The sequence below is a fragment of the Uloborus diversus genome, chromosome 7 (assembly GCF_026930045.1).
Source record: "Uloborus diversus isolate 005 chromosome 7, Udiv.v.3.1, whole genome shotgun sequence".
Classification (NCBI taxonomy): domain Eukaryota; kingdom Metazoa; phylum Arthropoda; class Arachnida; order Araneae; family Uloboridae; genus Uloborus; species Uloborus diversus.
In genome coordinates this window covers 139,379,913-139,407,105 of record NC_072737.1, presented here as the reverse complement: position 1 = coordinate 139,407,105, position 27,193 = coordinate 139,379,913, and the positions used below count along the sequence as shown (strand labels likewise).

Below are 27,193 nucleotides of genomic sequence, written 5' to 3'. Positions count from 1 at the left end.
TCAGTAAAAAAACTCGACTGGTCTCTCGGACCAGTCAATGTGAATATGTACGGGTCCTCAAACAACACCACTGGTCCGCTTTAAATGAAACACTAAATATGTTTGTACCACAACATTACTTACGCTTCATGATTACATTTATTGAGTTTTAGTTCATTGTTAACTTAACTGCAAAATTACTGTACTGCAAATAAAGTTCAAAATGGTAAACATAATATTAAATAGCAATGTGTGAATGTGAACACTTAATATTAAATAACAATGCAAAACAGTATAAAACATTTTTCTTTTGATTTTTCTTCTTTTTTAGCATACTTGAATGTTTAAAATTTTTAATAGGCAATTGGTAATAAACATTAAAATCTGCAATCTTAAACATCCAAGTATACAGTCTGAAAACCAATTTCATTAAACAACACTTAAAATAGGTTACCAAAAATTTGTGAACTTAATTTGACCATTTTTACTTTGTTTCAGGACATTATTTTTTCCTCCAAGTGTGAACAAAATGTAAATGTGCAAATTAAAATTAGATAAAACTTTTGAAGATAAAGTTAACTGTAAAAGAAGTCATTCAGCGGTTTGACTTATAAATAGCTAAACATTGACTCGGCTAATGCTTTTGTATTTTTTCCAGCAGAGTGATCAAAAATAGCCTGCAGTTTGTGTTCCCATGGACCACTGATTATTTTTTTATGTTGGCCAGAGGCAGGTTTCACTGGTCTGGGACCAGTGGACCAGCAGTAATTTCTAACGCTGAAATATATTATTAAATTGAGGGAATCGTTAAATCAAAGTCACACTGTAGTAAGAAATATGTAAACTGGTTACAGTTAGAAAAGCGAGTGGAATAGTTTTAAATGCATCTTTCTGACTTGTTACATAACTTGTCTTAACTGTTTGTGTCCCAGTCTTGATCCTCACCCTTGTGATCATTCTGTTGATATTAATGACACCAATGAAAGGTTCTGTCATATCTTTTCACCCCTCTTTTATGGCTGCACTTGAATTTCAAGCATTGTGTTTTTTGCACAAACACTGAAATTAATGCTTTATAAATGTTTTTTGTTTAGCAAACCAAAATTATGCATCGGCAGCAACTGCTGCACAAGCAAAAGGAAAAATTGTAGCAGTCATTGGTGCTGTTGTAGATGTACAGTTTGAGGACAATTTACCACCTATTCTAAATGCCTTAGAAGTGCAAGGAAGAAAGCCACGATTAATCCTTGAAGTTGCACAGCATCTAGGTAAAAAAAATAATTTCAGAAGTTTTTATTTTAATGTAATTTTTGTATCTCTTAGTTTGAAAGTAAATTTCCTTGTATCAGAATATTTACAATGCATGATGTGGAGTAAAATAACCTTTTACCAGAATAATCATAACCTAAGCTTAAAATATAACAACTTAAAATGTGCTAAACATTTTAATAATGGTCCCCTGTGATTGAGCGTCCTGTAGGGAACAATATTGGGTCTTTTTTGACATTTAAAAAATGTATTAAAGCACCATAATGCAGGAGGCCTCGCGTTTCAAAACTTTTTTCCTGAATTTTTGAAGGTTTTTTTAGAACAAGATTGACCTAATCGAAGGCTCTGTTTATAGAGGTGCGAATTAGTGGTCGCCACTCGCCAAATGGGCGACCACAAATTTTCAATGGCAACCAAAAATTTCAGTGCCGATCGCCACTGGGTGATCAAAAAAAAACTTCTTCGAAGTTTTCGTAATTGCTTGCATTGTGCTTCAAAAGCAGTTTTTCATGCTCTTCTAGGGTGTGACATCACTTATTAATGTGTAAGAAGAGTTGAAATATTGCCTCTCTCCTTGCTGATTCACAGACAAGTCGCATTTAATGCTCAAAATCAGGCCTGGATTTATCTATAAGCTACCCAAGTTATAGCTTACAGACCCAGCTTTGTTGGGGGCCTCCAACTCCCGAAAAACTACATGACTCGTTCCTAACAGAATATATATACACTCCTGTTTGTGAAAATCCTTGTTTGTCAAAACCATGAAGGAAGCATCATAGTTGAATAGTGATGTAAAATACCCGGGTATTTATTTTTAGGTGTAAATACCCAGGGTAAATACCCGAAATGGGTAAATACCCGGGTATTTATTTCAAAAATTTATATTCATCTAAAATACTTTTCTGTATGTATTCCATATTATGTATATATACAACCAACCATATACAAAGCAATAAATTTTTGCCTAAAAATTGTATTTTGATCACATATTTAAAGAATTATTGTGTGAAACAGCTTAGCAATCTAATATGATATTCACATTAAATGTGTTGGATATGCCTAATCAATGTTGATAGCCAAAATTTCAGATATAAGAAGCCATTCTACAAAAAGAAAAAAGCTTAACTGGTTACAAAAAAAAGCAAACATCAGTTTTTTAAGGTCCTAGTCTTTTATAACTCAGTAATATGTCCCTGCATGATATGTGCATGACAAAATGTAACGAAATGTTGCTCAATTTATTATTACTATTTATTTATCTTTATCTTATGCAGAAATTTCCTCCAAACTTAGTTCAATTGTTCAGGTGTATTCTATATCACTCACACGTATATATATATATATATATATATATATATATATATATATATATATGTACACACACATAATATACATAAACATTTAAAATTTATTTAAAAATTTTAATCTTTTATTTTAGGGTTTATGTTTAAAAAAGAAAATAGTCACCTTTTAATACTACCTAAAATTTTTTTGCAAAATGCGCAATTACTAGGGGATTTACCCTGCTTTCGAATAAATACCCAAAAAAATATTTACCTTCCCACCCTACAGGGGAACAAATGCAAATGAGCAAGGCAACAGAAAAGAAAATTTTGCTTTTTTTTTTGCTTATTAATGTGAAAACTGTTTCTATATTTTCCATGTTATCATCTAAATATCAATAAAATAAATAACACCATAGTTTCTTAATAACTTCTCAGTTTATTCTTCCAAACATCCCTCATGCTTCCTTTTTTTTCATTTTGGATATGAGTAACCTAGATTGTGATTTTGAAATCCTGAAGTTCATAATGAATTGCTTATACTTCTCCAATTAGGACATCGAAAAGAAAGATTCTTTGGTTCACGATATGTTTCTTTCATGATTTCATCAAGTCTTTGAATAAAAAATATTGTAAACTGTGTAATACATATGTATATATCAGTTTTACCAATTTCATATTTAGATTAAAAAAAAAAAATTCTGATTCACTTTTTTGCATTTTTTATAAAATACCCAGTTTTTGGGTATTTACTCAGGCCTTGGGTAAATACCCAAAAAATATTTACCTACCCGCTGAGTATTTACCCGATCCACATCACTATAGTTGAATGAAATTTAATACAGTTCAGTAGTTATGGTACAAATAAATGATTACATTTTCAAACCAAACAAACAATAAAAAGATATAGAAATCAGTATTTTGTGTGGCCACCACGCGCCGCAATAAGAGCTGCTACACGATTCGGCATGGAGTGAAACAAAGTTTGAATATCTGCCTGCGGAATATTCCATATTGTTTGTATGCATGACCAAAGTTCGTCTGTCGAAGCTATAGGACGAGGATCACTAGCGAGACGCCGCTCGACGAAATCACACACATGTTCAATCGGTGACATATCCAAGGAATATGCAGGTCAAGAAAGAAGCTGTACCTGTTGCGAATCAAGGTAGGATTTGACAGTCCTGGCGACATGTGGATGGGCATTATCCTGTTGGAATACAGCCCCTGGCAATCCTTGCAGGAAAGGAATAGCTTGGGACTGTAAAACTTTGTTTATGTATCTGGTACTGTTCAAATTGCCCACAATTCGTAGAAATTGTGATCGTCCTTGATATGTAAGGTTGCCATTGGCGACTAAAAAGGCGACTTTTGCGACTATTTCTTACCGTAGGCAACTATGGCGACTTTTTTTGGCAAAAAACAGGCCATAAACGACTATTTTTAAAAAAACGGCGACTTTTTGCAATAAAAAGCTACTATTTTTTCATCTTTTATGAAATTCACTGAAAAAGAAATAGGAAGAACGATTTTGAGCCAATCAGTTGCATTCCAACACACTATGGAGATTGCATCATACAGTTTTCAGCCAATAGCATTTCACCGCGCGGCGAACGTGTCGATCTACTGAGGTCGAATTCAAATGCAAAATTTTCGTTTTCTGTAATAAAGTTGCATTATTAATATGATGATCTCCAGTGATTTGACTAAAGTTTTCCTAATATGTACGGCAAAAAACTAAAGCCGTTCTTATTTGTTAACATTTTAGCGTTGAACACGTGCTTCGCCGAAAATTGCATGCCGTGTTCGAAATTGAAATCTTTTAGCATCCGGTTAGTGTTTGAACTATGGTTTTTATTTCAATAATTTCTTAATTTTTTCTTAAACTTTGCTCTTAAGTTGTTATTAGTTACGTATTTTCGTAAAAATACGAAAATTAAAACTAGCAAACTTCCTTACTTTTAAATTTATGTCAAAAATAAATATTTTCAAAGCTACTTGAACTGAATTTTCCTGTTTTTAAGTTCACATAGAAATGAAAATATAGAGAACAAACACTCAAGCGTTGAACACGTGCTTCGCCGAAAATGTCTTGCCGCGCTCGAAATTTTAATCTTTTAGCATCCAGTTAGTGTTTTAATATTTTTAAATGGTCTTCTTAGATGTTTTAACTTATGCCATCTTAAAGCAATTTATTTTGATTTTTATTTCAATAATTTCTTATTTTTTTAAAGCTTTGTTCTTAAGTTGTTATTAGTTACGTATTTCCGGACAAAAACGAAATTTCAAACTAGCAAACTTGTTTATCTTCAAATTTATTCCCAAAATAAAAATTTTCAAAGCTACTCTAATTTAATTTTCTTGTTTTTTGAAGTTCACATAGAAATGAACGTAACTAAAAATTGAACTCTAGGAGAAATTCATATGAAAATGAAAATTTGACTCCTTTAGCTGGAAACTGCTTCAAGTGATCACTAATAGCACTAAAATATAAAATGTAAAAAAATGAAATGAAAATTGATTTAACAATTAACAACTCATAAATTTACTTGAATGTTCATGTATTGGTTTGCAATAATTAAGTTTAGCTTATTAGGTAATTTAAAATATGTTTTCACATGTAGAAGTCTGATAACATTACATCAGCATCTGCTAAAATAAAAAACCTGTCACTACAGGAACATAAACTGGGTCCTTGCCCTAAAAGTTAGGCTAAGAAGTAGAACTGGCCCTGCCATTATTTAAGAATTTTTTAAGATGTTTTGCTTGACGTTGTCATGGTGCCATGTTCACATGTGCCCCCCCCCCCTCCCCTATACTAGTTTGTTGTTTACTTGGCTTATTTCAGAAACCATTTTACCTATTACATTAATTACTTTCCCTATACAGCATAGCTGCCAAGTGCTCCGTTTTTCCCGGAGTTTCTCCGATTTTTATTGCGTGCACCGAAAATCCGATTTATTCCAAAAAACTCCGTTTTTTGACTTTGCTTGTACACTTTTCGATTTCTGAGGAAAAGAAGAAATTTCCCTATCCTGGAAGCAGAGCCGGCCTTAGCACAAGCGGGGCCCGATTGGAGAATTCTGGCGAGGCCCTTTATAGAATGATTACAAATTTGAGAAATAGCGTCGATTTTTCCGCGGCGAGCAATTATTCGAAACTACTGCAATTATCCGTCTTCCATCAAGTTGCTACATCACTTTTTATTTTGATTCATTCATTTATTTATTGAGAAATGAATGAATGAATGGCCACAAAAATATGTGTTAGTTTTATAGGAACGTAAGATAAGTAGCTATGAAATTCTTTATGCACTATCCTAGGCGGTAGGTGCACAAAAAAAGTGGTGGGTCAAAAGAAGTGTGGGGATAAGGAAACGGTGCAACGGGTGCTGATTTTTTTTTTTTTTTTTTTGTAAAATCGGACTTTATTACGGGATTTCAACATGATTAAATAATCTCCAAAACATGTGGAATATGGCTTCCAAAAATCAATCCACCCAGTAAAAAATCATTTTCCTATAGATCATTAATTTTAACTCTGAAAAGTAAGGGGGCGGTTTCTCCCCCCTCCCCTCCCACACGTACGAGCCGCCTATGTGCGCAATTTATTGCTTTGACGGAAAAGTAAAATTCACCGAAATTTTCCAATTCTAAAAAAGAAAATTTGGACTGTCTTTGTTGATGTCGAAAGTAGAACGGAGTTGCAGGGAATGGGAGACCTCCTCTTGGAAATTCTTCAAAATAGAAGTCTTTTTTTTCTGAGCAGTTTTCAAACGGAAATGAGGGGGGAGTTAGAAGTTAGATAAACCGCCTACGGTCCCCGGAGGAGTCTTCAAAACTGGCCTCTGAAACCGCAAATGAGGTCTTTTTTTTTTTTTTTGTGAAATTAAGGGAGAGGGGGCGGAGGTTTCTACTTAGATAATTACTTTTGCAAATTTAGGATAAGTTGAGGCTAATTTTGATAACGAAAAGAAATTGGGCGTTTCTCTCAGAAAATTTTCCCGAAATTGTAGTTCCAATTGGGTAATGTTTGATGAAGATGAAGAAAGGAAATTTGGTGATCGCCTGCAGAAAACTTTCAAAATTCAAGGATTTAAGGCGCTATTTTAAACTATCATTAGTGATGTGTGACGTTAGAAGATTCGACGACTCTTCACAAAATTTTCGATATTGATGAGTTAAAAACGCAGTTTAAAGCCCTGTTTGGTAACGATAGAGGACAAGGGAGGAAACTCTGCCCGGAATCTTTTTCGAAAATGAAATCAATTTTAGGCTATTCATGGAAAGGGAAGAAATCAAGGGTTTTCTCGTGGCAATATTTTCTAAATGCGAAATTTTAAGCTATTGTGCTGAGGCTTAGAAAAAGGGTCATTAGAAAGAGGTGTTCAGAGACCTTCCGCTGGAAATGTTTCGAAATTTAAATCGTAAAAACACTATTTTAGACTACTTTTGGAGATGTTAGGGGAGAAGGGGAGGGCGTTGTGAAATTTATGAATCCTCCTTGATTGGAAATGCTTTGAAACTGAAAACTTCGTGATGTAATTAGTCTTTGGTGGTAAAGTTGAGGTAAGGGTAGGCGTTCTATGGTAGCCTCTTCCTGAAATTATTTGAAATTGAAGTCTTAAAAAAGCATTTTAAGTTACCTTCGTTTACATTAGGAGAAATGTCAGGATTTGATGGCTGGCCCTAGAAATTTGTAGACATTGAAGATTTAAAAACCAAATTCCAGGCTAAATGTATAACGTTAGGAGAGGAATGAAAGCAATAGGCAATTTGTTCTCTTTAGAATGGTTATAGAAATGTTTTACACGTATTAAGCAAGCACTATTTGAAGTTTTTTATTTATTAAACTATTTATTTATTTAATTATTTTTTTTAGAAACGTACCTACTTTAGTTTTAATTGTATACTAGAGAAATTGTCATTGCTGCTGAGTTTTAGCATTTTTTTTCAACAAAAATGAAAAAATAAAAAAAATAATAAAAGTAAATATGTTAAGTGAAATAAATGAAAATGGGGAATTCCTGAACTAAAACCTTTGAGAATTCCTAAACTTTCGGGGCTTTGGGTAAATTCCTGCATTATGAGATAGTACGGTCCTGGGACAGGGCCCCTTGACCTGTATGTTAATGCTCACCGTATTAATTGCCGATAACCATTAAAAATTTGTCCATTGGTTCCACACTACCTAGTCCCTTTCTCTAGATCGGAATTAATGGGGTACAGTGGGTACGGCTTTGGACATAGACAAGAAACTCTCCCTAAATCCATTAATCGAACTGAAAATAGCTCCATACTATCAAATTAAGTAGTATCACTTAAGCGTATTATAATAAATATCAGTAAAGTTCATTTGAACTTTTTCTTTTCTTTTTTTCTTATTTATTTTCAGGAGAATATGGAAAAAAAGACTTTTTAGAGCGGGGCCCCTGCTGGCGCGGGGCCCAATTGGGTCTTTTTGCTCTAATCGGCTTTAAGGCCGGCTCTGCCTGGACGGTAGGAATTGTGCACAAACTCAACAAAAGAAGAGGCAATTTTATGCCCTGGAAGCAGTAGTGTCAAGATAAACACTGAGTGGGAGCGCTAATCGATCGGAGAACATCGTTTTTTCATTGAGCATTTCAGCTACGTGCAAAACGTAGCCGCCATGTTTGGTCATTCAGAAGATGGAAGTAGACGATGCTTAAGTGCTTTCGTTTTCAAAGACAAAGCAGAATTGGGGGTTTCTTTTAACTGCAAACTAATGAAAATCAGCAAAGTGTGCTGCAAAATGTTTTTTTTTTGGTTATTTTTAATAATTTTATTGAGAAATGAAAACAAGTATGCTATTTAAAATTTCATCTCATCCCTATTGCTTTGGACACGAATGTGCTAAAGATTCTCAATTAAATATTTTTCATGGGGATTTTTTATTTTCAAATTATTTTCATGCAACAAATTCAAAATTTTATATCTGAATTTTTGACTTAGTCGCCATATTTGGTCATTTGCGAGATTTAAGTATACAAAACTCTTAAAGTAGCCAAGTTTTCAAAATCGGAATTAGATGTTTATTGCAATGCAAACTATTGAAAATAATGCGAAATGCGCTTCTTTTCTTTTCTTTTTTTTTTTCGGAAAATTCTCAATTTTTTTTCTTGAAAAATGAAAAATTTTTTTCTTCAGAATATTATGTTATCCTGATTGGTTTGGATGCTAATGTGCTAAAAACTGTCTATTTCATCTAAATTTTAGTTTTTTTTAAAGATTATTAATTATTTATAGTTACTTTTAATGCAACAAATTCAAAAATCTATCATCTTAAATTTTTTGCATTGTTGCCATGTTTGGTCATTTGCAACATGGAAGTAGACAAGACTATTAATAACCTAAGTTTCCGAAAACAGAATTGGTTGTTTGTCTCAATGCAAACTATTAAAAATAACAAAAGGCAAAAAGTTATGTTTTTTTTTTTTTTAAATTATTTTTTTGAAAGAGAAATTTTATCTGAATTTGATCCTTATTGCCTCGGAGGCTTTGTTATAAGCTGAAACCATTTCATCTAAAATGCAGGTTCCTGCTGACTTCTCATTTGTTTATTTTTTTTTAAAATAAATCAGAAATCTATTTTAACTTGAATTTTCCATGTACAAAAAAAGTATTGAATGACTCTATTTTAAAATGTGTGAAGTCCTATTCATCTAATTTTTTCATGAAAGTTGTAAAAACTGCCCCATCTCCCCTCCAGTTTGTGTTTCAAAACTTGGTGACAGTTGTGGCCACTAAGTTTTTGGAGTATAGTGGCCACTGGCCACTGAGACGATTTCCAAGTCTTGACCTTTACTATGAAGTTGCTTTACTTCCAAGTATAAGAAGTAATCGTGTTTTTTTTTTTTTTTTAAATCTTCAATATGTTCTTATGCAATGCATTTTCAATACATGTAGGATATGTATAAAGGAATATTTTTAAAAAGGGTTGCAGTTTTATTAAATTAAACAGTAATCATGTTTTTTTTTTTTTAATTTTCAATATGTACCTACGTAATGATGCTTTTTTAATGTAAAATATTTTTATCTTATACTTGGTTGTAGTTTTGTTGAAAATCTAACATAAAAATTCAGAAACGCATTGTAATGGTGCTTAGAACTTATAGAAACTTACGGTACAGAAGGAAGGTTTAGCACAGGCCACAATTTGGTGCTCCTATTTTAACCCTCATTGCTCCTATTTTTTCCCTTAAGTGCTCCTATTTTTTTTATCTTGAGGTTGGCAGCTATGCTATACAGCTATTGCTTAATTATTACATTTAAATAGTAGTATGAAAAAACTGTCTCATTTTAGTTCACAGTTCTTAATTTTTAAAAACGACTAAACTTTGAAATACACAAATCAACGATCAGCATTGAAAATAAAAATCAACATTTAAATGTATTGACAATTTAAAATTTAAAATGCATGGGAAAGTGTCAATACTGTCTTCCAACTTAAATACTTTGAAGACTCATGAATATGTTTTACAAGTTCAAACTCAATTTATAATTCCTTTGTCTTGACTTTAAAAAAAAGATCTTCATTAAATTCTATTATTATTAGTCCATTAAAAAATGCTGAATGAACCAAGTTAATCTTGAAAAAAAATATTATGTTTGGGAAAATAAGTTTTTATTTTCTTGTAGTTACTATAGGTAGTCATCTTTTGATTGTGTGACACAATGTATTTTTTGAATTTGTAAGTATTTAAAAAAAAATTTAAATACCAACTTCATTACTATTCTGAGAGTTGCTTTTTTGAAGTAGTAGTTCCAGTAAAAAATGTTGAATGATGTTAAAGCACATGTTAGATCTGAGAAATTAAGTTTTGATTTTTTTCTTTTTTTGCATTTACTATAAATAGCTATGTTTTAAGATTTTCTGTTGTGTGATTTTGTTACACTTAGTATTTTTTGAGTTAGTAAAAAGTTAAAAGAAATTGGAAAAAGCAACTAAATGGGTGAAAAATGCAACTTAATCATTGTGCTGAGGAGACTATTTAGACGACTTTTTTTTTACAAATTAGGCTACTAAAGCAACTATTTTGAAGCAAAATTTGGATGGCAACCCTAGATATGCTATGGCACCCCAGACCATAACTCCGGGTGTTCGTCCACTGTGGTATTCAGTAATGCACTGTGCAATGTGCGTTCACCGGCATAGTGCCTGACACAAATTCGGCCATCATGGTGCCACAAATTGAAGCGGGATTAGTCAGAAAAGACGACCTACTGCCAATCAGCATGCCAGCTCCTATGCACATTCGCCCATTGTAGCCGCAGGCGGCGATGGTTTTGCGTGAGAGGAATCCTGTATAAAGGAATCCTTGTGCACAGCCCACGCTGCAGCAGATGTCTCCGAATTGATGAAGCACACAATGAAACACCTGTAGCTGTTGACCACTGTGCTGTCAATTGTTTAGAAGAAGCTGTGCGGATCGTCAGCACCATACATACCAGGTGTCTGTCATCGCGAGCTGACGTCGCATTTCAGGGTCCACTCCCAGATTTCCGAGCTGTCCGACCCTCGTTCGTCCACTGCTTCTAAACATGCATGATTGTGCTGCTGTTACACTGCACACAAGCGGATACTGTGCGATTAGGCAATCCAGCTTCACAAAAGCCTACAATTCTTTCTCGTTCAAACTCCGAAATTTTCTCACATTTCGCTTTCTTTCGTTGAAGAGGTATAGTAAAGATTCAGTTAACGGGGGGGGGGGGGTATATACTCTAGCATATAACCACCGATAATCATACACGCCTCGCTACAGCCGTCTACATTCAGTTCGATCCGCCGTTCCGAGGGCACTGCTCAGCATACGCATGTGCTACCGGTCTGCAATTCTAATCATTTGCATATCATGCCCTACTTTACATTTCCTGCAATTTTCAGCTCACTCGTGTAAGTCCTTCATGGTGTTGCAATTTTCGCAAACAGGAGTATATATATAAAAAATCTTTAAGTGCTCGAAAACGAACTTTTTGAAAATATAGTTTCAAAACTTGAATTTTAAAATGTCTAGTGAATGTGAGGGGAAGGTGGGATGACCTAACCACACATGCCGAGTTCAGCTCCTTGCTACTTGCCTTGCGGCATCAAAAATGTTTAAATCATGGTTCTCACTTTTCTTTAACTTTTTTTTTCACATGTTTTATATTTTGTTAATTTTTTGATCCCTAATTCAGTATATTGGTAGTTTTTCTGTTAATGCTTGCTTTTGTCTTACTTCTACTGTTAATCTACTTTGCACAAGTGAAAAATATTACACTAATTCTATTCTTTTTTCTTTTTCTACGATAGTACTTGTATTTAAAAAAGTATTGTTGTAAGGAGAAATCTACAGTATTTTTAAAAAAGTTTAGAAAAATTCAGTAAAACGATTCAATTAAGTATGAAAATGTTAGAGACTAGACTGCAAATGAAAAGCTTTAAATAAGTTTATTTGTTCTAGAGTCCGTGAAAATAAATAAGTTTAAGAGTAAAATGTTTGAATGACAGGGATGTTACTCTCTCGTTACCTATCTTCTAAAGCTCTGCACCATTTCTTTTATGAGTTGAATGCATTTTTTACTTGTGATCATTTTGTTTGGGTTTGGGAGATGATCAAAAATCAACTGTATGAAAAGCAGATGTGAGCAAGTGATGTTGCATTGCCTTTTCTCATCTCTCTGTTGATCAATGTCAATGATTTGATGATCCAAAGAAAAAATCTTCATTTGCAGAAGAGTGAAACTTATAAAAAGTTTTGGCTTGTCTATTTTTTTCCAGATATTTTGTATTTTGAATTATGTTTTATAAAGTTTCAAGATGCTGAATTTTATATCTACTTTTCAAAAATTTTCCCAGGAGAGATACCTCAGACCCCCTCAAACTAAGGATATTCTATATTGCATTTAAGACTGTCCTTGAATCACTCTCCTGATACTCCCCTTCCTCCAAGGTCAATGATAAAAATTTATGTATGTGGGGATTATATCAAAGATGTTTTGTTAATTTTAGTTAGGATTAAATTACATCAATGTAAATTTGTTTTATTTATAAATTAACAGAGGTGTAAGGCATGACTGGAACTGAGGCGTTGAAATCTTTAAGAGGCTGTTCCTAGGAATTTTTTTGAGGGGTCTCGCTTGTAGTGAGGGGGGGGGGGGGTGACATTACTTTTGCAATGGTCAACACTGTAATTAATATGATCATTATTATTTTTTAATTGAGGGACCTTAGAAAAGTCATTGTCTAGGGACACCACTTCCATAGTGAGTGGCATTTTGGCAGAGTACTGAGTACCCAGTCACTTTTGCCGAGTATCATATAGTTGAATATCAATTGTGTTTACAAAAAGAACCATAGACATAAAGGGGAACAGCGTTCTTACTAAAATATGAATCTGGAGCATAGAATACATTTTTGAATTGAAATTGCATTAAAATTTATCAGTCCATAAAGATTTTGGTTCAAAAAATTTTACAATGTTAAAACACTTTTTATAATATGAAAAAATAATAATAAAGATGATTTCTTGAAAAGAAATTCAAGCTAATTTCATAGAGATATTTATAAAGTATTGATTTTAGCTCCCCCCCCCCCCCTTCTAATGAATTGATAAGTTTGTTGTATTTCTATTATCTTTAAAAATAACCAGAATTTATATTATTGGTAAAAACAATGGTAATGTTGTGTATATATCCTTATTTTATTTATTGTTTTGTCATATAATTTTTATTATGTATCATTTTACTGTTATTTAATGTGATTAGGCGAAAAGGTATACAATTATTTCTGTAAGCGCAAAATCCTTTTTTTTTTTCTATTTTAATGTGGAAAAAGGAGCTTTTTGTTAAACACGAAGGGATAAAGTGCACGAGGTGAAAAAGTCGGGAGTAAAGTGTGATAATCGGCAGAACAATTTGAAGCAGGAGACCCAGCAACAAACATTGTGGATTTTTAGAAATGTATAGTATGCGTCATTTGCAGCAGCTAGAGTAATCACTTGATGAATCATAAGAAAGTGTAGGGCTCTTATCTGCGCCTACAATTAGGAATAGAGAATTCATAGAAGTAAAGCTACACTGGCCCAGTTGGAGCTACTTTCTGATAAGAAGAACTAGATATATGATATTTTGGAATCATTATTTACAACTAACCGGTCTTGCAGTGGACTGTATTTTGTTCTTCTATTCAAATCTTTTTTTCCTTTTTAAAACTGATTTAAGTTTCCAAATTCATAATGTTTTATTAATTCCTCTCAATTAATCGTCAAAAAGAAATAACAATCAGCTTCTTACTGGTAATATTACTTCCTTTTACAGAAAAAGAAGTATTGTATTCACGAAAAAGTTTTCAATCGAAAATCAACCTTAATTTCCATTTTACTCGCCCCCGAATGAATGTTGAGGGGTTTTTTTTTCGACTGGAACAAACATGGATAAGTGCCTAAGTATGTATAGACACGTGAAATATCCATTTTAACGATTCCCAAGTTAAGTACAACAAGTTTTCTCGTGACGTATGTGCGTATGTATGTCGCATAACTCGAACGGTATGTCTTAGAAAGTTGAAATTTGGTACCTAGACTCCTTCTAGCTGTGCACCTCCTCTTTTGGTTTCATTCGGGTGTTTCTAAAGGGGTCTTTTGCCCCTTTTTGGGGGGGAAATCATTGTTAAATTTGATGTAAACTCAAGTGGTGTTATAATTTGGCGGACACTTGGCAAATATATCGCCATTATTTTGGTCGGCAACTTGGCGACAAATTTGGCGATAAATTTTTTTTAAATCTGGTTTCAATTTGGCGATTGCTGGTGATATTTAGAGAGTAAACTATTGAATCACATTTAAAATGCCAATAATGGGGAAATGACACTAAATTGGAGTAAAAGAAAGTCGTGATGAACAAAAACATCAGCTCATTTTTTTTTAAGTAGATATACAATGTGATTAACTGATGAAAATATTACATGCTAAGAAACCGGTTGTGATAGTACTTTTAAGTTTTAAGTATTTCTAATTGTTTTAACAGCACTATTAGAAAACAGAAAAATATTGGTTTTGTCACTACCATGCTCGCTCCTCCTTCTCCTTATGTTTTAATTTTATTGATTTAATTGACTTTATGAACATAATGAAACATAAAAATGTCATTAAAATGTAAAACCAGAAAAGGGGAATCAAACAGGGTGCCTACATAAGCATTATTTTTTATTTTTGACAATGTAAAAAAGAAACAAGCCTAAAATGGAAAAGTACCTTTTGAAGCTCTTGTTATTGAAAGACTTTCAGTTCTGTGATGCCGTAATTTTCTAAAAATGTAGTGTATTAATTTGGTGTTAACCTAAGTTCTCTTGATGAATGAAATTCAGTCTGATATTGAAATTGAATTGTTATATGAGGCAGTGAGATAAGCAAAGTATAAGCAAGTGAGTATCGAAATTAAAAATTTCGAGATAACCTGTTAAAATTGGTTAGAACCTCTTCTCTGTTTAGAGACAAAAGATAGAACTAGTGTCCCTAGTAGGTCCTGCAAAAAAAAATTCAATGTTGGTCTATCTTCTATCTGAACTTTGAAAGCATTTTCCTCAAACCTTTAAAAAATCCTTTGCTTTTCACTGCCACATGCAATATATGGTAAATTTTAATCCCTTAATTTTTGGAGATAAAAGTGTTGAATGTTTTTTAAATATATTTTAGGAGAGAACACAGTTAGGACAATTGCAATGGATGGTACTGAAGGTCTTGTCCGTGGTAATGTTGTATTAGATACAAATTCTCCCATCAAAATTCCTGTGGGTCCTGAAACATTAGGAAGAATTATCAATGTTATTGGAGAACCTATTGATGAAAGAGGACCTGTAGTTACTGATAAATTTGCTGCTATTCATCAAGAAGCTCCTGAATTCGTTGAAATGAGTGTTGAACAGGAAATCTTAGTAACTGGAATTAAAGTTGTAGATTTGTTAGCCCCATACTCCAAGGGTGGAAAAATTGGTGTGTATTTCTTTTTTCTCATTTTTTTTATGAATCTATTTTGTAAAAATATTTGTTTAATGATGCAATTTTTTTCTTTTAATTTTTCGTGTTCTTGCAAGTTATTTGATTTATGAATGAAGAACAATAAAATCTTTTTTAAACTTAAGTTACTTCATTGAAAATACTGTAGATCTGAATGTTTTTGTAGCTTAATATTTTGAAAAGATAAAAACTTTTCTTAAATGCTTAGTTAAGACTTGAAATAAAATATTCCAGTTTTACTGCAACGGTACTTTGGATATTAATTTGTTTGATCCAGGTACAAATTGGGCCTGCTTTTTAGCTCTTTATAAAGTTCTGTGTCATAAGTCCTCCTTCTCCAAGTTTTTCAAAACTTTTGAGCTCTAGCAAATTGTCTGAAAACACAACGATGCATTTTTAGTAACTCAAACTTCCAAGTCATTCCCAGCAATTTCCTTTACGCCAAAAGGATTTTAGATTTGAATTGTGATAATAGCTGAAAATGTTCGTTGTTGCAGGATTTGTTTGCACGAAAAGTAAAAGGAAAATACCCATAAATAGTTCACAAAAAGAAAGATGTTTGTGATTTATTTTTTTGTATAATGCAGTATTAAAAATAAAAGGGATCAACCCCTGTGATATATATTCTGATTCGGGAAAATTCTCGATTCATACTTATTTTTCTAAAATTAATTGGCATTAATAACATGTCATTGGATATTTTTGATTTGAATAATTTGTAAGTTTAAAATGCTCAAAAACCATTACAGTATTGTTTAAATTAAAAATGTTTAAAAAAAACTCTGCAAACAAAAGTAGCAATTCAATCTTAGTTAATTTCTTTGTTCAAGAGGGTTCAGAATTGTTCTAAATAAGTTTGAATAATCAAGACTGCTCAAAAACACACAAAATGAATGATTTTTAAAAGAAATTTTGGGAGATTTCATATACAATATGGACACACCAATTTTTTTTTTAAATGACATCTTTAATGTATAATTAGAAAGTTAAAATGTTAACCTTGCTCTTAAGTTCTATAATTTGGTTGATCTTTTTAAAAAAAATTTAATATTGCGAAATGTTTATATATTAGATTATTTGAAAAAAAAAAAAAATACTTTGAATCATATAACCTGTTAAATTTACTTTTAGGTCTTTTTGGAGGTGCTGGTGTAGGAAAAACTGTACTCATTATGGAACTGATTAACAATATTGCCAAAGCTCATGGTGGTTATTCAGTGTTTGCAGGTGTAGGAGAAAGAACCAGGGAAGGCAATGACTTGTATCATGAAATGATTGAGGGTGGAGTCATTAGCCTTAAAGATAAGACTTCAAAGGTATGCCATTAAAAAAATTTTGTTTAGGGCATTTTTAGTTCGTACTTTCAGCAGTTAGTTACATTTTAAACTGAAACAGAATTGTTTGCTGCATTGGTTTCAAATGTTTTTTTTAAAGAAATTTCGAAGAAATTTGCTCAGGCTATAATTAAGTTAATTCTGCCAATCAATCAGTTATTAAGGAAGATGGTGTAGGATGTGAATATGGCTCAACAGTTAACTTAAGTCTGGACTAAATGCTAAATGATCGTAGAAGTCACAGCTGCCATTGCTAAAATGGTTACTATGTATAAAAAGCAGTTTTTTTTTTTTTTTCTCATTTTCACTTATAGCAATGGTAATTTTTCAGATAAAAGCTATATCCAGTAATCCCCCATCAGTAACTTAGTTCAATTTGTCTTCTGCAAAGAGAAAAAAGGAAGGAATTGATAGAACCCAATTTAAAATAATATCAAATATTTAAAATATTTTTTATTACACATTTCATGAACATTTAATTTCCAAAATATGAAAATGTAATCCTTTTATGATTCATTTATCTATTGCTATAATAGTGAATGCTAATGTTTTTTATGAGCAGCCCAAATGTTTCAACTTTTACTCTAACTATTGACTAATTGTTGCATTTACATTTACCATGTATTTTGAACTAATCCATTTGCTATTATTGTTCAAAGTTCATTTGAAGACTAAAGTAATTGCTTTCAAATAATATATTTTCATAAAAACATGCATTTAAGAAGGATTGGTGAAATGTTCCCCATTAGTTTGTAACATGATTTTCTAATTAATACCCATTTTCATTTTTTATAATTTTTGTTTGTTAGATATTAGAATTCCTCTTGTTTGTTCATAATTGTATAATTATTCTTTTCAGGTATCTCTTGTGTACGGACAAATGAATGAACCCCCCGGTGCTCGTGCTCGGGTTGCTTTGACTGGTTTAACTGTTGCTGAGTATTTCCGTGATGAAGAGGGACAAGATGTATTACTTTTCATTGACAACATTTTCAGATTCACACAAGCAGGTTCTGAGGTAATATAATGAAATAGATCTTTTATATTTTATTTTTATACTTATTCAAGCTACACAGGGCAGAAAAAGAGCCGGACCCACAGGATTTTATTTAAAAGACCTGTTTTTTTTTTGGCCTTTTTAATAATATACTTTGCTATTTATATTAATGACCTTTTTTCTGTAACGGGCAGGTAACTGATTTTTTTTTTTTTTTTTTTTGCAACAAGCTTGCTTATTTTGTTTCCGCTGTAAAAAAACCCTTTGAAAAGAATGCTTAATACCAGCATATCCTTATTAATATTCGATTCAATTCGTGTTTCTTCAAATATCTTAAATTCATTCTGTTCTTATTTCCTACTTGCATCAGTATACATTTTAATGAGGTTACTAACGTCAATTTAACTAATGAAACTATTTTTGTTGAAAATAAAATGATAAAAGAAATACATATGCAAAAACTGCAATTCATTTTAATCTGACAAAATCTTGATGCTGAATTGTTCAGAAACAAATTGTTACAGAATGCTTGCATTAAAGGGGGGGGGGAGAATACTCTTGATGTAAGAATTTTTTAATGGTGTGAAATTTTTTTTGAATTCTGGGGATGAAAAATATTTTGCTAATTAAGTGCTTAATTGCATGTGCTCACTTTAAAACACTAAATAATTTTGTAAGATGTGTTAGATTTAAGGCTCAGTTTTATATTCAATTTTGTTTTGATATCCATTTGACGTTTTATTAACTTTTAAATTTAATTCTTCCCTCTGAATTATTTTTAGGTATCTGCTTTGTTGGGTCGTATCCCATCTGCTGTAGGATATCAACCTACATTGGCAACTGACATGGGTACTATGCAGGAAAGAATTACTACCACCAAGAAAGGCTCCATCACATCAGTACAGGTAATTTTGTTTTAGGAATTAAAGGAAGACATATATATTTATTTTTAGATATTTGCTAATCATTATTATTTGATCTAGGCTATCTATGTGCCAGCTGATGATTTGACAGATCCTGCCCCAGCAACAACATTCGCTCACTTGGATGCTACTACTGTATTGTCTAGAGGTATTGCTGAATTGGGTATTTATCCTGCTGTAGATCCTCTTGATTCGACATCTAGGATTATGGATCCAAATATTGTAGGACAAGAGCATTATGACGTTGCTCGTGGAGTTCAAAAAATCCTGCAGGTCTGTATAAGATCAGCTATTATCTTTAACATACTTAAAATACACCACCAGCTCAGTTATTCCATCCAAGGACTGCAGTTTCGTGCTTTTTAGCACTTATGAGCCCGGAATAGGAATCACATGAGCTGGTGGCGAAAATCCCCTTAAGGGAGCCAAGAGAGCCAAACAAACTGGTAGCTAATGTAGAATTAGCACACCAGATGAGTGACCGCAGCAATGGTGCGGTTCAACTCAAAGATTGATGGCAAGGCATGGTATTTTGTAGTAAGTTGTAGTAGTAGTTTTTAACTTACTACAAAATATCTTTAACGTGGTTCCTTTTATTGGCTACAAGCGTCATTAATAAACCTTGTGCTCTAGATAATCTAAATTTTAGGTTTTTGCTATTATCACTTTGAAAGCTTAAAAACATCCTTATTCAATATTCTTATTAAAAAACATTCTTATATTGCTCTGGTCTGACCATTTGTTATTTTTCCTCAGAAAAAATGCTCCAAGTAAAGACTTGCTTTTTTACGAGAAAAAATGTGGGTTAGCTAGTAGTAAGAACTTTCTTTTTGGTTAAACTGTAAAAGAAAATTACTTTCATGTATTACAAGTTTAAGATGTCAATTTTCTGAATTTTTGAATTGGTCACAGTTGCTTCTACATTATTAACCCGCGAGAATGCACGCTACTCGGGTGAACAAGAGAACGTGCAATGGGGTGTCCTGCACCCCAGTGGAGAATATCCATTATTTACTACACAAAAGTTTCTCTTTCACTGATTTTTTTTTTACTTCAACTTTTGTGTGCTAAACACAATTACTTTAATCTGTGCAAAGCAACCTATTTGATAAGTTATTTTTATAAGTTAATACCATAATTTAATATTTCATGTGAATACTTACATTAGTTGATGCATTCGGCACACATAACATGTTCGTTAAAAAAAATTTTCAAACTACCAGATTTTAATTGTCTTTATTACAGAAATAACAGTATTTTTATTTTTCACATTTTTTTTTTGGTGTTGGCTTTGAATTTGAAAAATTGCTTTTCAATATTTCTTCATGTTTTTTGCTTGACATTGCTTTCTGTTCCATGCTGTTCTTGCCAAGTTGGACTCTTAAGTCTTTAGTGAATGATCTTATCTTTTCAAATTTTATGTGAGAATCTTTGATTGAGAGCAGCAAACTTCTGCAGTTGATTGTAGCTACATTTAGAAGAGACAAAAATAACACCCATGGCCATATATTTGAAATCCTTGTTGTTGAATAAGCAGCAGACCAATAAATGCTTTCACTTCTTTTTTGCAAATATCATTAGCATTGTTTTATTGAATAAAATTATATCTATATTTTAATATAAGTATTAGTATTCTTCACTATAAAGTCTAGGATGCATTTGTCAAATAAAATTGACCACAATTCTGAAGGTGTCGAAGTATTGCTTGCTTCGTATTTCCCATAAGTTTCTAAATAATGTTCTTTTCTGATATTCTTTCGTTGGAACAATATTTCCCTTTCATTCCTTTTGTTTGACTAACTACGATGAAAAAAGTTTCTTTTTTATAATCAATTATTGCGTCATCTTCGGGTAAATCCTCAGTTTTACTACCAGAATTATGGCAACTATAATTTATCAGGATACTTATCAGATTCTATTATCAATTCATCATCAATGGAAACTTCACCCAACAGCCTTTGCAAATATCCCATATCCTCGTCATATGTCAGTTAGTCGAGCATTTTCAACAAAAATGAGAGAATCACAAGGACGCACGAAGGGTACTTTACACCCCGTATAAGGAATTTCATCATGATTTAAATCAATTGATTTTTTTAAGTCATTGAGTTAAAAAAAATTGATTTGAATCAAGTGATTTTTTTTATCAAAATCCTTAATTAAAATCAATTCATTTTGTTTTTATAAATTAATTTTGCATTTTTAGATTTGTGTTGCTCTAAATTTAACTGCACAGCATTATACAATAGACATAGAGGGACTACATAGATCCCTCTTGATGTGTGTGAAACAGATTTTCTTTCTTGCAATATTACTTTTACTCAAATTACCGTTCAATTCAGTATAGAACCAAATAAAAATTTTCAGTTTTTCCCATACTTCGCTATATAATTAAGAAAAGTAATTGCTCAACATATTCTTTTACATTAAAACATACATGATGATGGAAACCGTATTTTTAAGCAAAGCATTAAAGAAAAATCGCTTCTTATCAAAGTGTTATAACGTATTTATAAATCCTTAAAATGTATTGAATAGTTAGAGAACTTATCTTAGTTTCAAAAATAAGCTGAATAGAATTATCTACTGTGTGAAATATATTATGTTTTTAATGTAAAGTAATAAATAATTATAAATTTAATTTAAAAAAAAAAAATCTGACTTTTTTTTTTTTTAAACCAAAAAAAATCACGAACTTTGTTTTCAAGTAAAGGAACTCAAAGTTTGAACAATAAGGTTCTGTGGGGTGTGAAACACCCCCCTTGCGCTTCCTTGCGGATTAAACTTCTAACTTACATATGGCGCATTATTACTTTCAAGTGCACAAGAGATCATTATCTTTAAATAAAATATGTGTTTCATGCTATTCACTGTTCTTAGCCTTGATTTTCAATAAGTATAACAAGGCAAATTCATTTAACTCGAATTTCTTTTATACTTGAATGAGTTGTTTCCTAAAATTTATAACAGTACGTTTATTTTGTACATTATACAAAATGTTTCAAAAATTAAATTGTGTAATGTACATTTTTTTTCTTTTGCTCTATTTTGTAGAAATACTGCTGTTAAAATAAAATTTATTCTTTATGTGAATTAAAAAGTACCGAATGAAATGTTTTTTTAAACTGAACATATGCAAACTTTAAGAATTGAATATATACCTTTGTGCTTGAAACGTAAAAAAAAAAAAAGATAAAACAACTTTTCAAACTTTTTTGTATGCTGATTGCTATTGTTCAGTTGCTTTTCCCAGTATGTTCAACATCCTAATTTTCATTTTTGAAGTTTTGAAGCTATGCACTTATGAAAAATAAAAAAAATTCAGAAGTACTGCCAGGGCCCTATCATTCTTTGATACCACAATATAGCATAATTTTTGCCTAAGCAGTTACATATAGTTTTGAAGAACTGGATAGCATTTACGAATCAGTCAAACCTCCTAAACAATTTTTAAAAAATTGTAAGATTTATTAGTCTTATTCTAGTTATGGAGTCTTTCTTTAGACATTAATGTTTTAAGCAAGTGAAAGGTGTAACAAAATTCATACATGTGTTGTGTGTCAAATATGAGGCGCTGTAAATACATTATTTTTCGTTGAATGAGGAAAGGAGAATAAGACATTGATTAGTGGTGTATCTTTCTGTAATGTTGCTAAAAAAAGAATTCCTAATCTCTACTTGATCTACTGGCACAAAGAACAAGGAAACTCTTTTTTTTTTTTTTCTTTTTTTTCACAGTTCTCTAAACAAAATTTTTGTTATTTTGGTTCTTTTTGTTTTTATAACCAGAAAGTTAACATGCACATTTTATTCCATAGTTCTTTACCTTTTAGTGTCACTAAGGACCTCAAAATTGTAATTTTTACATTTTGTGATTACCATCATAAGCAGAGGTTCTAAAAAGTAGTAGATAGGAGGAAAGTACTTACGTAACATTTACTAAATTCTAGATTATTAAATTATTATTCTGTTTATAATTGCTAATTTTAGAGGTAAACTCATTGGAGAAGATAAATCAAATAATCAGTAAGTTTTCTAAATTTTAGTATCAACTTTTTTTGAGTAGGTCCTTTAAAATATTTAGAAACTCCTCAAGTCTGAAAACTCATTAATTTTGACATTTGAAAATGAGTCTTTAACCTGTAATAAAGCTGAATCGATTAATATCCAGCATTGTTTTTAGTCATTTTTGTATGTAACATTTATGTAAACATATCTTGTTTTAGGATTACAAATCTCTGCAAGATATCATTGCCATTTTGGGTATGGATGAGTTGTCTGAGGAAGACAAGCTCACCGTTTCACGTGCTCGCAAAATTCAAAGGTTTTTGTCACAACCTTTTCAAGTAGCTGAAGTTTTCACTGGACAAGCTGGAAAATTTGTGCCTTTGGCTGAGACTATTAAAGGCTTTAAAAGTATTTTAGGTGGTGAGTATTCAACTGCAATTTAATACTTGAAAAATCCTCTAAATTGCTTGAATATGATTGACTATTAAAAGGGTCCATTCCATTTTCACTAAAAATCATGTAGGAAGGAGAGTGTTTCCAAATATTTAGCGTCTGTCTTGTTTCTGTTAATTTCAGAACAGTGCAGACTTTTTTGGGAGGGAAATGAAAAACTTTAATACCAGTCGGCTAAAAATATAGAATAAAAATATGCCTATAATTTTAAATATTTTTTGAAAACATTTGTTTAAAGTTTTTAGTTGCAATAAATGTTTAGAATAATGTGCGTAATTCTCTCCAAATAGGCCAAATAAGAGGCGAGGGTTAATTTGAGTTCATCAATATTGGAAAAATTGTTGACCCTGATCAATGGACAGTATTCACCTGACGTCACTGCGGGTAAAAACCCTCACTGCAGTGCATTGTGGGAACTGTTGCAGACGAAAATCCGGTACTATAGCATATAATAACACTTGCTTTTGTATGGCCTATAAACTCTTCTTTCTGTTCAAAAATGGGAGGTTTTTAAGTTTTTAACTAAGAAAAGTTTCATAAAGAATGATGAACGATTCATTTGATACAAAATACTCTCTTTACTATCGTATTTTCATGGATTTAAGCCTCTTTGGTTCCTTATCAGAAACATGGTGAAAACTCGAATTCTCCTTTTATTTTTTTCCTTTTCTTGGTATTTTCCATACAGTCTTAAGTCTTTTTATACCCTAAGCATGTTCATTATGCGCATGAAGTCCAGCAATCCTTAAATAAAACGAGTTTTTTTAGCACTACTGACACTACGTAATTGGTCAAAATACCCGCAGACGGACAGCTGATGGGATCGTTGCCAAACCGTGAATAAGGTCCATTGTTTTATTTTTTGCACATTTTTTTTCTTTTTTATATAAGCGAGGGAATGATACCTATTACAACCTTTATCTATGTGAAAATGGCTGCAAGATTGGTCTATTAATTAGCGCTTGTTCTATTATCGCAATGGTTTGTTTTAATCCCATAACATAATAGCCCTAATTCATAACTCCCTCACTTTTGAGGGAATATGAGGGAGTGACAAATTTTAACTTTTACTAATCATTTTGTTTTTACAATTATCTACATTTAGTGTACAATTAGTGGGTTTTAACTACACCTAAATACTTATAAATCAATAGCAATAAGAATTTTCAATATTTACCAATATTCAGTAGGGACTAATGAGGTAAAAAAGTTCATCTTCTAGAATTTGATGCTAAGATTTTTATGAAGAATGTTACACAGTGTTATATGGTTGGATGTAAATGCTTAATAAAAATGTTGTCTGCTTATCTTATGCAGGTGAGCTTATCTTAGGCTTATCTTATACATTTTATTACTGTTGACTTAAAAAAAAAAGAAATATTTTTGATTTCTTGACACTATGTCCACTTAATCACTCAAAATCTTTTAAAATAAAAATTGGATCAATTTCTTAGGAAAGAAAGCTAGTAAATTGCCTGCACTGGGGTTACAAATGTTAAAAATTATTTTTGATTTTATTGATTTCAAAACAAAAACCATACAAAAAGTATGTCAATCTTTTTCTTTCAATAAAGATATTTCATACATTTACTAGTAAATTTCATCTCAGGTTTATTATCCTTTTGTAATGCTCATTATTAAGTAAGTGGGGCTCAGCATCTTTCCTGTATATTGTACAAAAGTTCTAGTTGCATGTAAAAAGTTAACATTCTTTCATAAGGCTTTTCGTGTTTTGAAAAGTCTCTATTTTCTACAGCTGCATTCCTAGACTCACAAACAGGGAGAAAGGATTCTTGTTCTGAATTTAAAAAATCTTTTCCTCTGTGGTGAATTGCTTCATATTGTCTTAATAATGTATTTTCAGCATCCACATTCAATGCTCATTTCTGCCATGGTAAGGTAATGCACAGTATTCTGCAGAAATGAGTTTTTCAGAAATTTGAAGAAACATGTTTTGGATTCCATACTAACAATAGGGAAAGGGAATTCAACATTTTTTTTTTTTTTTTTTCATATTTTATTTTCAGAGGAAATCAAATAAGCAAGGGTGTACCATGCAGCTAAAATACAATAGATCACACAAATAATAATAATAAAAATGTAGTTACTGTGCTTTATTTTCCTTTAGCAGTTTTCATATAAATTATTCATCTTCAGACTTGAAACCCTAGAAACATAATGAATACCCTTTCATTGATTTCACTCACATACAATGCTTCATAAGCCACAGAAAAAAGAAAAAAAAGCTAAATGGAGTATGATATTCCTCTCCCTATAAAACTAAGTAATAAAAAATTCAACTTATTTAACCTTTTCGGGACAGAAATTACATATCTGAAATGGTTTGTGTTGGAAGCTTATTTCATTCTCCCAAGAGTTAGGCTAGCATGCCGATGAGTATTTTCTTTATCATTCAAGCAATTTTACTCCATTTTTCATGAAGAGTCCTTGAAAGTTTGTTTACCCTGCAAGTAGTGCATGCCTCAGGAAATATGTATAAAATTTACAGTCAACTCTTGATAACTCTAAACCTTATAACTTGAATATTCCTTTATCTTGTTTTCTTTTGTTCCTAAAATAATTTAATGTTTTCAATAAAAAGTTTTCTCTATACCTCAAATGTTCTGCTTTTAAGTGGAAGTTTTTAAGAGAGGTTTGTTTCTCTTTTATACCTAAGAATGCAGCCAAAATAGGGGGAAAAAAGTTCTATTATGTATAAGATGAATTATTTATTTACAATAGTACTCCTCAATGCATGCAGTGTTGCAAAATTACATGAGGAGTAGGCGATCGGGCAAGTTTTTGCTGTTGCAGACAACCTAAAATTTTAATAATATTTGAGAAGTGTAAAATTTTCGCAAAAATTGTAAAAAGTAGTTTTTGTTTTCTGGTTGACTCAAATAGTCGGCTTTTAGGATTAACAAAAAAAAAAAAAAGCAATGCAAACTGAAATTAATCCTACAACATACAAGCTGAATGACGTTTTAAGATGTGATATAAAATGTAAGCAGTTCAAAAATAACTTCCTTTTTTGGAGTATCTTAATGTAATTTATTCTCTGTAAGGACATTTTTACTTTGTCCTAATAGTTAATTTTATCTGAACTATAAGTGTTATAGTTTAACCATAATGCGCTATTCCTATATTAGAGACGAAAAACTGTTCTTCAGAAGGCTGGTAAAGGAACTTACAATACTCAAAGGCTTTAGTCAGTCCCGTGGGACTTTGAGTTACTGAGCGTTGACTGTATAATTCTTATCTCATGATCATAAAAATCTACATACAGCTTCTTGAATTTTAATTGCAATTAATTTTCATTCTTGTCTATTAGTATTTGTATTATTATTTACTCTATTTTATTAGGTGAAATGGATCATCTACCTGAAGTGGCATTTTATATGGTAGGACCACTGGAAGAAGTAATGCAAAAAGCTGAAAAACTTGCTGAAGAATCTTAAGTGGTACATTTAGAGACATTAGCACTTTTCCATTTTCAAATTAGGTGTATCATCTCGACCAAAACAAAACTTTTAATTTGTAAAGAGTAATTGTGCAGCCTCATGACTCATAGTAAATGAGGCACATGTCACAAAAAGTTTTGCTGATAATAAAATTTCTATTTAAAGTTTCAAGTTTGTTTGTGTCATTGTGTAAACTGTGGATGTAAATAATGTTTAATCATGATTTTATTTTAATCCTGTTGTCACTGATTGCTAAATCCTGAATAAAACAAAAACTTCTTGTGAACCAAAACTTCTGTTTGAGTTGATATTATTAATTGAATTTTGTTTAAGAAGTGACTGATGTTATATCTAGCTTATTAATCAAACTAGTGTTTAACAAGGTTCATATGCCTAGAAACCCCTGCATTTTTAGTACAGTAAAACCTATAAAGTTGACTGCTTTTTGTCAGTTCATCTGTCTATGTCGAC

The 27,193-nt window shown here is 31.7% G+C and overlaps 1 protein-coding gene across 1 annotated transcript in view; it reads left to right on the top strand.

The window, feature by feature from the left end:
* The window catches only part of LOC129226445 (ATP synthase subunit beta, mitochondrial), a 30,561-nt gene extending 3,668 nt beyond the window's left edge, over positions 1 to 26,893 (top strand). Inside the window, exons 2-9 of the mRNA XM_054861050.1 lie at positions 1,074 to 1,247; positions 15,226 to 15,522; positions 16,678 to 16,862; positions 17,740 to 17,898; positions 18,660 to 18,782; positions 18,861 to 19,073; positions 23,027 to 23,228; positions 26,625 to 26,893. Of these exons, the coding sequence (XP_054717025.1) occupies positions 1,074 to 1,247; positions 15,226 to 15,522; positions 16,678 to 16,862; positions 17,740 to 17,898; positions 18,660 to 18,782; positions 18,861 to 19,073; positions 23,027 to 23,228; positions 26,625 to 26,719 (1,448 nt within the window). The 3' untranslated portion in view covers positions 26,720 to 26,893. The remainder of the gene's footprint in view (positions 1 to 1,073; positions 1,248 to 15,225; positions 15,523 to 16,677; positions 16,863 to 17,739; positions 17,899 to 18,659; positions 18,783 to 18,860; positions 19,074 to 23,026; positions 23,229 to 26,624) is intronic.
* Positions 26,894 to 27,193: the final 300 nt, after the last annotated feature.